At 42.7% G+C, this 12,839-nt stretch overlaps 1 protein-coding gene across 3 annotated transcripts in view; it reads left to right on the forward strand.

The window, feature by feature from the left end:
• Dop2R (dopamine D2-like receptor) overlaps nt 1–12,839 on the forward strand; it is a 185,833-nt gene that overhangs the window by 163,185 nt on the left and 9,809 nt on the right. For all 3 annotated transcript variants that reach the window (XM_025298089.1, XM_025298091.1, XM_025298092.1), the window contains exons 2-3: nt 8,508–8,617; nt 10,219–10,471. In XM_025298089.1, the coding sequence (XP_025153874.1) occupies nt 8,508–8,617; nt 10,219–10,471 (363 nt within the window). The remainder of the gene's footprint in view (nt 1–8,507; nt 8,618–10,218; nt 10,472–12,839) is intronic.

Consider the following 12,839-nt stretch of genomic DNA (forward strand, 5'->3'; position numbering starts at 1 on the left):
TCGCGAAAATATCTTTGGACGATTTAAAGCGTGTCATCAAGCTGAGTAAAGCACGCCGGCGAGCTTTAAGGTCGCCGACAACACCGAGCGAGAAATGAGTGACGAGAAAGAGAAAGAGAAAGCACGGCGCGTCCCTTTCGAAACACCTGTCAGTCGTCAGCCGCCGACAGCCCCGAACGCAATTAATTTGCCGAGCAGTAAGATCGAGAAGCCAAAGCGTAACTTCGATCATCCTCGATCGATCATCCGTTCACGCGGACGACCAATTCGGCCTTGGCGATGCCATCTCCCTTGCTTTCCTCGCGGTCTCCTCGTACAAACCGCCTACGCCCCCGATTGATTCCTGAAATGCTCGCACGAAGAGATCCCATCCGCCTAGGACAGATTCTCACACTCCCTATCGCTTTTCGCGTTTGATTCGACGCTCCTCTTTCGCTCGTTCCAACACCCTCCGCCGCCTCCATCGCCTCCGTCGTCGCTTAGCGCATCCCTCGGCACCTCTATCCATCAGTCTAACTTTGGTGATTATATCAATCCCAAATCAATTTTCCCAACAACCTCCGTGTCGTCGCATCCTTTCGGCCTCCTTCCTCCACCGCCCACTCACTCATCGCCGCCGCATCATTGAATTACAAGAGGTGAATCGCGCTTCGAATACTGCAGCCGCTCGATACGGGAATTAATGGGAACGCCGTTACCCATTTAAACGCTCGATATGATAGCCGCGACGTCGACAGAAAATACGGTCACTGGAAAACTGTATTGCCTTCGGCGCGTGTCGCGCATCATCCATCTCTCTCGTCGTTTTAGCGTTTGCTATTATTTCCCCACGTGACGGCGCTTCGTCGCGGCGCCGCGCCCCGGCCGGGTCAGCTCTCGCGAGCAGCACGAAACGTATGTCTGTTTTGCATTACACGTTTTTTGCATCCCGATGAGATTTTCGCGCCGTAGCGGGAACGGATTTCCGATTTTTTTTCTTTTCTCTCCTCCCCTCCCCCCCCCTACCCGAGGTGTGTGTGTGTCGAGCGTAATTTGCTAGAAGCGTAATTTGCTAGAAGGTGTTATTGATTTTTCCGGCGCGGCTCTTCCAACGGCAGATTTTAAGCACTCGGAAGCACGACACTCTCGGCTGCTGGAATTAATTGCATTTTCGGAATAATCCGTCAAATCGCGATAAGCCATCCTAATGTTCATCAACGTACGTAGGATCAATGCAAACTAATTTGGTAGTCGACTCCATATACCGGTTGAAATCAATCACTCGCATCTACGCACAATGCGCATCCACGACATATTGCATGTATACATACAAATAATTCGCGCACTTCCTATATATTATGTTGCTCGTAAATCCCGCTATACGAACTTTGACTATTCAACGAGCGAGAATTGCGTATGAAGCTCTTGCATTAAAAACCCGATAAACTTGGAACACCAGGAGGTAGCAGACGCGTCACAATCGAGTCGCTTGTAAAGAAAGGGAGAGCAGAAAAGCCGTTTGTTCGTCTGACCTGACATCAACGAGAAACTTAGTTGAATTAAAATATTATGAAACACGTTCCTCTCGTCGTACATCGCGGAATGAAGGATCGACAGGTGATCGAGTTCTCGGTCTACCTACACCTAGACAAGATTTGAACTTGGGAGGGACGCAGGTTCTTCGCTTACGTAGCTCGTGGAAAATTAACAGAAGCATTGTCCGCTCGACATTGGCGCTCAACTTTGGTCGAGTACCTCGTCCGTGTCCTTCATGTCCCGTGCATTCTCTGTATGGTGAGTGCTCTATATATATATTCTGTCGGTCGATCGCGTTATGTACGGCGATCGAGTACATTATATCGAGTGCATTAAAGCGAATGTACGACGACGCGATGCGTGATAAATCCGCCCCTCTCTTTCTGCCAAGTACCCGTCGCAATTTCCATCTCGCCGCGGCGTCTTGCTCTAGCGATTACCAGCCACCGAGATCCAGCTGGAAGCCCACTGAGGACATCGTTAATTAATACCTGCCAAATTGATACCAGACCCGTGAGTGCGGATCGCCGTCTGTTGTACTCATCACGAGCATCTTGTGCGGCTTAATGTCCTATTATCCGTCGTGCGCCATTGCGAACCATCTATTATTGTCCACTACTCCACTTTGTACGGCGTCTACACATTCGCTCTCTCGCGACAGATCTGTCATCTCGTACAGCGAATACTACAACGCCGCGATGAAGAATCCCGATGAGATGCTGCAACAATTCCGTTTACAATGGCACAACGTCATCGGGCGACTATAATTCTAACGTGATATTTCACAATTCTTTCTGCAGCAAGCAAGCAAGACAATTATCGTCGATAGATGGTCTCGTCTTGGGTGGAAGTAATTCTTCGCTCGTCATTAATACCTCGTCGAGTCGATTAAAACGTCGATATGTTTGCCTCCGCGCGACGTTTTCCTGCCTGGCTGAGGCGCCAGCGCGCAAACATCATATATAATTTCTGACGGACGTAATAATTGCGACATCGCGATACTCGCTCCTTCCTGGAGTTGCCAACAATATGTTTAACCAAGTATCATCTCGCCGAGCGAGAGCCGGCTGCCTATCTCTCCTTATCAAGAAACGATTCTCACCAGCAACGTGTTTCCTAAATAGACGCTTGGTTAACGATTACGCCCGACAAGCGGTATAATTAACGAGACGCACGCATCTATTTCGCCGCAGCAACTCACGCGAAACTGTTCGCGTTTTAACATTGCTATAATCTCCATCTTCGTACGAGCTGTGCGGCTTGATTGCCGCATTCGCCTGATTTTCAAGTAAAATTGCTGTCACGTAACATACACGTATAAAGTTGTTACCACGTTATATACATACATATAGTAATTAACATCATGTGATATGCGAAAATAGTGCGAATCGATAGGAATTACTGGTGAATATTTATGCAATTTAGAAAAATACGCACGTTTCGAGCGACTGATGCGACCAATTTGTTTTACACGAGAAAACAATTTATTTGGAAAACATCGAGTGGCTTATTTGCATAACACGGAAACGATTTATTCGGAAAGTCAACTTCGTTACGTTCACAACAACGTTTACAGCACTATAAAAATGCGCGCTCGGAAAAAGAATGGAAATTTTATGCGTTTCACTTGATGGGACTGCCCAGTGTAATTTGTCAGAGTGTAACAACGTAACGAAATATATGAAATAATTTGTGCGGTGATAAATACATTTCTTTTACATATTTATATTTATTGTACGCTTCCTCTGTTTTCCCCGATGTGATATTTCCATTGTGACATCCATCGAAAATTGTTGGGAGCTGTTAAAAATGTTGTTCACATCATTCTAAATATTATTCTACATTATGAGTAATGTTATGCATCACACACAGCGACTTGTTGGGAGACAGACGCGTTTAATTAAAACTGACGTTAACGGAGAAAAATTTGCATTTTGCAGAATTTTTCTGCAACAGTGCGCTACGCTCTTATTACGTTTGATGCGACATAAAGTACGAACTTAAAAGCGATGAATCTCGCGTAAACTCTGTGGCGGCAGCGTGGACGAGCGATTTTGACATACCGAACGGACAAAATGCACTTAAATTACTTTGGCCTAGATGCTCCATTGACATCTTGGCCGCGGTTCAACTTCGGACGAGGACACACTGCGACATCCGGCGGTCTGGCCATGCTTGGGATTTAAATGCCGGCGGGCCTAATTGATAGCGTGCCATCGGAAATTTATTATGTCAACCGGCTACGCGTTTCAAAGAAACACGCTCCCTCGAAATGGTCGTCGCGTTGCTGATAAGTTCAACCGATCGCCGTCGACACAAAAGCAACTGTATACGGAGACTCTCGCATTTCAAATGCTCAAGTGGATGTGGCGTCGACGGCGGACAAAGTTGCAAACTGGTAAAACTTCGCGCTGACGAAGCCGCAAATACTTTCGTAAATGTGTAATGAAAAAAAAACCGGGAGGACGGAGAGGCGGGCTTCAACTTCGCGAACTCGCTGAAGTAAAATTCGAGGCTGCTGAGAAGTTCTTGCTGGTGCGAGAAGGAACCCCGTTAGATTCGCCGTATCTTTTTTATCGCCACCTGCGCAAAAACTGACACACATCGTGGGTGTGACGAAATTTCCTAAGTTTCCTGAAGGAGTCTTTCTGTCTCTTTTGCGAATCTGCATTTCACATGTGTGTGTCCGACGTCGTATATTCACTCGGCAGCCACATTTTTGCTCTTACTTGCAACTGACTTTAATTTTACTGGACTTATCCACAAAATACGAAAGACACGTGGATCTGATCTTCCTGGAAAATCAGGACGTAAGTGTACTACCTCTCAACTGATAATCCTGCCGCTCTGTGTGGTCCGCTATTATTACTAATATACATTAAGAAGAAAATTGCACGTTCTAAATAGATACAATCTTGACATCGCGCGCTGCAATATCCCAGCTGAATTTTTAGCTTCTACATCTATTTGAGTTCTTTTTAACTATACCTCGGGGATCCGGTCGGAATTTGTAAAAGTTAATGATACCACTAGGGATGCAGGGTGACATTTTCTACGCATACAATAGAGCCGAGTAAAGCTTGTTTCGATCTAATGCGGTAATGAGAAATGTGAAACGTCCCCCGAGACACCATTATCGTCGTCTTGCATACATAGCTGCATTCTATAGGAAACGTACCTCGACACGTTGTTTTACGCGGGAAGAGAGCTTCCCGATAAAAAACACATCTTTCTTATCTTTCTCGAGAATATAATTTTCAGCAGGAAAAGGACTGTGCCTTTTATATTCATTAACCTATAATGAAGCTTATATACCCTCAAATAATAATTTACGATGCTTGAGGCAATTGAATTCCTCTCTTTTCTTCTAATGTTTTATCCTATAAATTTAATTATAGACCCATGCTTTATGAAAATGCACGCTAGAGATGAGAGGACAGGATTTTGTTAATATAAAGTCAAAAGCGGCTAGCCCGAAGATTTGCAATTATTCGCATAATTAAATATAATTCATAGTAAATAGTAAGTAATTCATAGTAAATAGCGTAAGGTGACGAGAAATGTATCGACGAATAAATTTAGCTGAGCTCGCTCGTAATTCGCGACACGGCATCGTATGCGGCTGACCCTTTCGTCATTGAAACTCTAACACGCTGATAAACACAAGTCTTATTCATTCATAAACGCCATTCGCTTATCGCGTAGATCCGTCGGGAGCCAATTCTGGACACGATTGCAATGGAATGCAAAGCCACGCTCGCTTAAAAACACGCAGGAATTCCGTCGATCTTAGATGGAAATGCGCGCTCGCGCGTGCGCGCATACGCTTTTATCGTGAAAGCCACTGTAAACTGGTGTAACGCTCCGATAGGGCGTGTAACAAGTGAAGTTACGGCGAAGGACGATAATAATTACTTCGTTGTACGCCGCCACGAACGTTATTGGAAATTCAGTTCGCGCTAGTTTTAAACGCAAAGTAGCGCGGCACAGATTGCCGATAATTTGTGACACGCTTTCGAGATGAATTACGCACGTCGGATATATTGAATCGTCACACATTTTCGTCACGACATACACACTGACCCGTTAAATAATCGATTTTTGTTATTTTCGATCTTCTAAACGTACAAGTATATCGAGCGGAACAGTGACCAATAACTGATCGCGGACGTAATAATTTAAATGTAGCAGAAACAGTGAAGTGAAAGAGTAAGTTTGTAGCAAATGGTCAGTTACTAATTATCTAAACATTACCGATAATGATATAATGGAAAACGTTATCGCCATGAAACCTTGCCATGAAATAAATGATGAAATTATTATTTCAATTAATTCAAATTGCCGTAATGTATTGGATGGTGTTTAAAAGTGATACAAGCACCATGGCTGGCATTAACAAGCATCGATAAATGAACATTGATATTTTGTGTACATAATTTTTAGTTTACAAATAATTTTACACGCTTTGTGCACGCATGCTTTGTATGTGTATACAAAGAACACGTACACTCTCTTTATTCATTATGGATACTTTGTGACACACAGGATCAAGGAATTAACGGGATGAAAGACGGAAGCGTCGAGTATGTCAAGCTGCACAACATGTTATTACGACTTACTATCAATATTTATTTATTTGACGCGAGATCTAATAAAGGGTGCGGACGTGCGATGCTGAGATAACGAAGTTAGCAATGTCATAAAATATACACGCGCAAGTAGATTATTCAAATTTATCGGGAAACCGATGAAAACGAAGCTAATGAGCTGCGCTCAGCTTAGACCATGCAATAGCTGCGATTCATGCGTGTATTATGGCATGTGGGAGAATACATATATGTTAGACCTCGTACTAATGTATAACGCCCTGTATACTTCGAATATTATTTCGTATTCACATGCGCGTGTGTGTGTTTACCGTGTGTGTGTGTGTGCGAGTTGTGCAGCCTGTGCGCCGCATATATAACCGAGAGTTACAGAAGTGAAAATTTCCTGCTTCGTGTACGCCGCGGCAGCATAACGTGGCCGTACCACTTTTCCGCCACTTTTTCCGGCGAAGGAGAGGGAGGAAATATAAGAGACGACATCGCGTGTACAGATTGCACATATTTAAACTCTCCGAATTAAATTCCTCTGTTCTCCGCTCGAAGTTTGGATTTTGATCTTTCGCCCGCGTGTTTCGTCTCTACGGACGCGTTAAAAATACTTGAGAGATCAAAGTAATTGTACATTACACACAAAGGTAATTCTTTGGACGTGATTGCATTTGGGAAACTATATTTTTCCTCACAAACGTAACGCTGATAATGTAGACAAGCGTGATTAAAGTATATGTAAAAAATATATATTAAATAGGCTAAGTACACTTTGCTCGCGGGAAAGACGAACACAACTCTGCACGATCATATCACGTCAGAGACATGAATTTTTGACGGATTTCTCGCGAAGCAAGCGTCAAGACTGTCGAGATATAATTTTCTACGCACGTGCTTCTGCCACGAACTCGTCGATTTTCGTACGTGCGAGGGTGTGAGAGGGAAAGACTGAGAGTAGATTATACGAATTCCCAACGCAACCCGGCGGTGATCTTGTCAAAGAAATGATGTCAAAAAAAGAATCACGTAGAGAAAGAAAGAGAGTGAGAGAGAGAGAGAGAGAGAGAGAGAGAGAGAGGAGAGAGAGAGAGAGAGAGAGAGAGAGAGAGAGATGGACAAGACCGATACGAGTGTTCGGGACGCAAAATGAAATTTGCAACCAGTTGCCGCGAGCAAAATCGCGCGAGTTATTTTGCAGGAAAAGGAAATGTAGCCATCGCGCAAAATAGAGTGACGATGTATCGGTTACTTTCGCGTTGGTAGCTTATCCGTCAACAAGAGTACAGGCGCACAAATAGGCATCTCACCTCTCTCGTCTTATGCCGCTTCGAAAGTAGATTTGCTCTTGCTACCGTGTGCATAGCCGGTCGGAAGTGTACAAGCAACCTGAGAAAACTCCGAGCAGAAATATCGGAGCATCTTACCGCTCGGGGTGCGCGTTTCCTTTCGTCTCGTTGCATTTCGAGAGTAAAACGCGCGATGGAAACAACGGAAATAAATAATCGGCATCGATCGGGATGTCCGTTTGAAAATTTACGGCTAATTCTCGTTTGATTTCGCAGGCGATCGCGGACAATGCTTGCCCGACGATGTGCGAAATCGCGTGCAACGTGCGATCGTTTCACGCTCGCGCGCGGACGCGCACACGATTTTCGATCGAGATTATTTCCATATATGCGAGGAAAGATGTATTGGACGCGAGCGCTTTTGAGAAGCACGCGAGAATGCGCTGAATTGGCCGTACAAGGCATTATCGGCACTGTATTAGAAAGCTCCTGCAGTGACGCCGACTTTGAAAGTGTGCAGTCGTCCGGTATTAAGCGGTGAGATCTGTCGCGGTTTACACGTTCCGCTGCCTACTTTTAAGTTCGTTATTAATGTTGCACATTGTTTCACAGAGATTTACTACGTTAATTGAAGTTAAACACATTTATCAATTTATCAAATATCGCTAAATGACATCGAACGCAATATACTTTCTTCTCATCATTTAATGTATATCGCGATAAAGTGGTAATTAATATATTTCATGATTGAGTCTTGACGTTAAAAATTCTATTAAATGTCATTTTGAATCATGTGATTACGGTGTACAGAAAATACAAATATACGCTGAATAAATGATAACACTTGTAATGAGAGATACGATGGTATCGCAGAGAGAATCAATAAATATCTCTTTATCTATTTGATAAATGATAATATTTCCTGTATTTACTTACTTTTATTTAATAAAATGCTTCAACGATCACGTCGATAATACAACGGTTTGTTCCGAACAAAGACAAATTTAGCAGGCAACGGAAGGAATACAGATCTTTATTAGTACAAGGCTGTAATAATTGAAAGAGATGTCTTCATTTCGAAATTAATTCCATTTCATTTGTGTTTCTGCAGGTGAACGGATCTTGGAGTCTGCCTGGATTTGTTTGTGACTTTTACATCGCAATGGATGTGACTTGCAGTACCAGCTCCATATTCAACCTCGTGGCTATTTCCATAGACAGGTAAACATTTCTCGTTTGCTCGCAAAAGCTTCAAAAAGTTCGACCTCGAAATATTGCTCAGAACTTTATTAAGTGAATATCTCGATGTTCTTCTTTCCAATATCTGATATTTTACGCCTGCGAGGTGTAATTTGCCGAAGGCAAATTTAGAGTTCGTCGAAATCATTCTTGACACATTAATTATGAAACCACGCAGACGATATTCAAAAATATTGTTTTATACACAATAAACATATCTATGTAAAACATGTGGAAAATAAAAGTACATTATGCAGCGTACTGTTTCCTGAAATGGCAGGATTTTGCTCAATTTTTTATGTAAATAAACTATGCCTCGATTCGAATTTCGGCGCGATTTTCCACGTTCTTCGTTAAATTCCGGCAGTTGGAAATCCGAATGTGCGCGCTTGGCTTTCTGCCATTCTTGTCGGGAAAGGGCCGCGATGATTATCGGGGAAGTTTGAAAATCAGGAAAAGTGGGATAGGCTGATTTTACCGGTTTACGTGCTTCGAATAGCACACGGGCAAAAGCCCATGTCGGTACTTGGAATGCGGTCCGCTGATAAGAGAATCGGATATATATCGGTTAGAGGGCGGAGCGAGTTGGGAGGGTGAGGAGGAACGCTCTAATTTGCCGCTATAGTTTTTTAAGTAAATGAAGAATCGTGTACCTTGCAGATAAAAAGATCACAGCTGAAGAGAGATCGTGAAAAAAAGTGCATATAGATTGCAGCCTGAACGATATTCGTTCAATAACGTTTTTGAGTGATTTCGTATCGTTGAATTATGGATGAGGATAGTTGTAACGTTTACACCGCAATGTCCTTTCTTTTCAAACAACACGGTTGCCAAGGGACTGATTACTAAATTGATTCGCCAACGAGACGAGTGACGAGTATTGTGCATTGTAATTCTGATTCGATTCTACGGCGATTGTTGTTACGTAAAATGCAACGTAGGTAAATAGACAAATCATACGCTGAAGCAATTTTCCGCTTGGAAAAATCTCCCATGCGCAATGAGAGATTGTCGTGAACGAACCGGCCAAGCCGGTTGAAAATATTTTAGGAAATTCAGCAAAGAAACTTTCAACTTTAAAGTTGTCTTGCGCGATCTCTTCCAAACTTTGGGAACGACTGCAATCGTTTAAGGATAGTTTAGCGTTTGCATCTTCTTCTTCTTCTTCTTTTTCTAATCTTAAAGTTGATTTCCGAAAGATCAATCTGATGAAGAGAAATAATGTATCGTAAATTACACAAACTGGAAAGTAAACTAAAAGAATGTACTTGAAAATGACCCGTGTTGAAAGTTGTGCTATTACATTCATTCGTCATCTACAGATATTGATTCAGAGTGTTTCGGCCAGAGATTCTACCACGCTTAAGATTTACTCTCGGCGATCTAGATTCGCTCCGAAGGAGATACCCTTCGAGATAATAATCGGCTGAATGCCGACGATGCTAAATGCAGCTACTAATCGCACGAGATACACGGGGACGAGAGTGCCGGCGGAGATTTGGTCGCGGACGCTTTTACGGCGATATAATGCCCGCCGTGTGCGCGGGAAGTTGCAACGCACGCGAAACGGATTTGAATTGCAGATACATAGCGGTGACCCAGCCGATAAAGTACGCGAAGCACAAGAACAATAGAAGAGTATGGCTGACGATACTGTTGGTCTGGGCGATATCGGCCGCGATCGGCAGCCCGATTGTCCTAGGCTTGAATAACACCCCCGACCGGATACCGGACCAATGTCTGTTCTACAATACGGATTTTATCATCTACTCGAGCCTGTCCAGCTTCTACATACCCTGCATCATCATGGTATTCCTCTATTATAATATATTCAAGGTAAGAGGCAGCGGAACGAGAGAGATCCTTGGCGCCCGAATTCGATCGACATCCGTATGATCCTAGAGCTCTCCCGCGTTTCTCACAAACGCGAGTTGAAAGACGCGTTGCTCTGAGATCTCGCTCAGCATTGTGCATTCATATGGAATAGCTCGGCATCGGCGTTTCGTGATCGACACGTTATCGTACGTGGTACTTGTTCCTCGGCTTCCGCGCTATAAAACCCGTGGGAATTAATCTTTTTGTTTAAATCCAAGTTTTTATCACAAGATTGCACGACCTTTTTATGCGCACGTGAGAAATATAGTGTACGAAGGAAAAAAAATTCTCTCGCTCGGAGAGGTTGAGAAACGCTGATATTAATAGGTCAGACCGTTTAGCGGAAAATATAGGATCATACGGTTAATCGAAATTGCGCGTCAAACGAATTTATAGATGAAACAAACCGTCACCGCACTCTGCCGCTAATACGAGTTCCGAAACTGACGAGTTTTTAAAAAAGCATTTAAAAAGTCGCGACTTGATAATCGTATTCCTAAATGCAATTGTGATAGATAGATGGATATTGCTATTCCGAGAATCGAATTCTTTTTTGATAAAAAGTAAAATAAAATTTTTTTAATTATATTTGCTTTGAACTTTCGCTCGCGTGGCATTTGTATTATACAAAAAAAAATCGCTTTCCGATGCATTGAAAAGATTCTGCTCCAAAAGAGAATCGATAGTTGTCTCTGTAGTTGAATCAACGTGCACACGCACGATGACAAGACGCAAAGGGAATTATCTCTTGTTCGATTACAAAAGTGCAAAAATTTATTCGCGCCTCTTTCATCTCGGCGATTAATCCAGGAACGTGAACTGATCGTGAAATTGGCTGCGCCATGAAAGGCAACCCTTGTGAAAGCGAGTTCTGCTGTCTTCGTAATTTAATTGTCACGTGTATGACGCGATGCCGCTGGAATAAATTCTAGTCTTCGTTACAGACGGTGCAATTTTTGTAAGTTACTTTTTCTTTGGGAGTGGGAAGTTGTGGAAAGAAACAAAATGTTGTATAAAAATTGGAGGAACATAAGAGATATACGAGGGTAGTCCCAGAAGTACCTGACATAACAAAGAAAACACAAAAACTTTGGGAAAAAATATCTTTATTTCTCTACATAGTTTCCTCTTAGCTCAATACACTTTTCCCAGCGATGTTCAATAGCTTCGATACCCTGTTTATAGTGGGAATCGTCGAGCTCCTCAAAATAGCCATCAAGCTACCTTGGTCCATTGTTTTGACTGTTCCTTCGTCTCAGATGTGAAGTGATGGACCCATGTTTCATCCATGGTTATGAATCGACGCAAAAACTGGCTTTATTGCTGCGAAACTTCGCCAAATAATCGATTGAAACATCCTCATGACGCTGCTTTTGTTCCAATCGCGGCACCCATCTTGCGCACAGCTTTCTCATGTCCAAATTTTCAGTCAATATGCGATGTACAGCACTTTTTGAAATGCCTACCATGTCTGCTAACTCGCGCACTTTCAGTCGACGGTCATCCAATACCATTTTGTGGATTTTCTTCACCATTTCTGGCGTGGTCACCTCATTTGGTCGACCACTGCGATGTTCGTCTTGGCAGCTCATACGGCCTCGTTTAAACTCTGCCACCCAATATTTTACTGTTGTAAACAAAGGAGCAGACTCCCCCAGAGTAGAATCTAGTTCCGCTTTATGGCATCCGCTTATGATATTGGTTGGACTGAGGCTTTTCAAATAAAAGTATTGTATCACATAACGATGACCAATTTTTTCCATGTTTACAAATTCACTGAGAGCGTTCACTATTGATGGCTGCCAAACAAATACTAAACAACGTAGCGTCATCAAACTTCAAACTTAAGCTTTATAAGGTTGGTACTTTCTACCATAGTCTTTTTAAACAACAACCGCTATCTGTACGTCAGGTCAGGTACTTCTGGGACTACCCTCGTATTACAGAAAGCAAGACCACAATATAATCGAGAATAAAGAATTCGTGAAATTTTGAAATGAAATACCGCAGAAACACATTACAATCCTTTTTTTTAGATCAATGATGCAAGGTAATTGTAACTGACCTCATTGTAAGTTGCACAATTTGGATATTAGTCGGATGTTGTATATTCTAATCGATGTATTGCTGATAAAACTATTGCAATTTTATAGGATTAATTGCGGACGCAGATACGACAAATGTACCGTGATTGCGATTATATTGTGGTTGATCGTAAATATGGCTAGTCTGACAATTTCCGTCGTGCGTAGCGTATAGGATATTTCGATTGGATTGAATTGTTAATTTCATATTTGTGGCAATTGTACGCGGATAATATCTGCGAAAT

The sequence above is a fragment of the Harpegnathos saltator genome, unplaced genomic scaffold, assembly GCF_003227715.2.
Source record: "Harpegnathos saltator strain DR-91 unplaced genomic scaffold, Hsal_v8.6 scaffold203, whole genome shotgun sequence".
Lineage (NCBI taxonomy): Eukaryota > Metazoa > Arthropoda > Insecta > Hymenoptera > Formicidae > Harpegnathos > Harpegnathos saltator.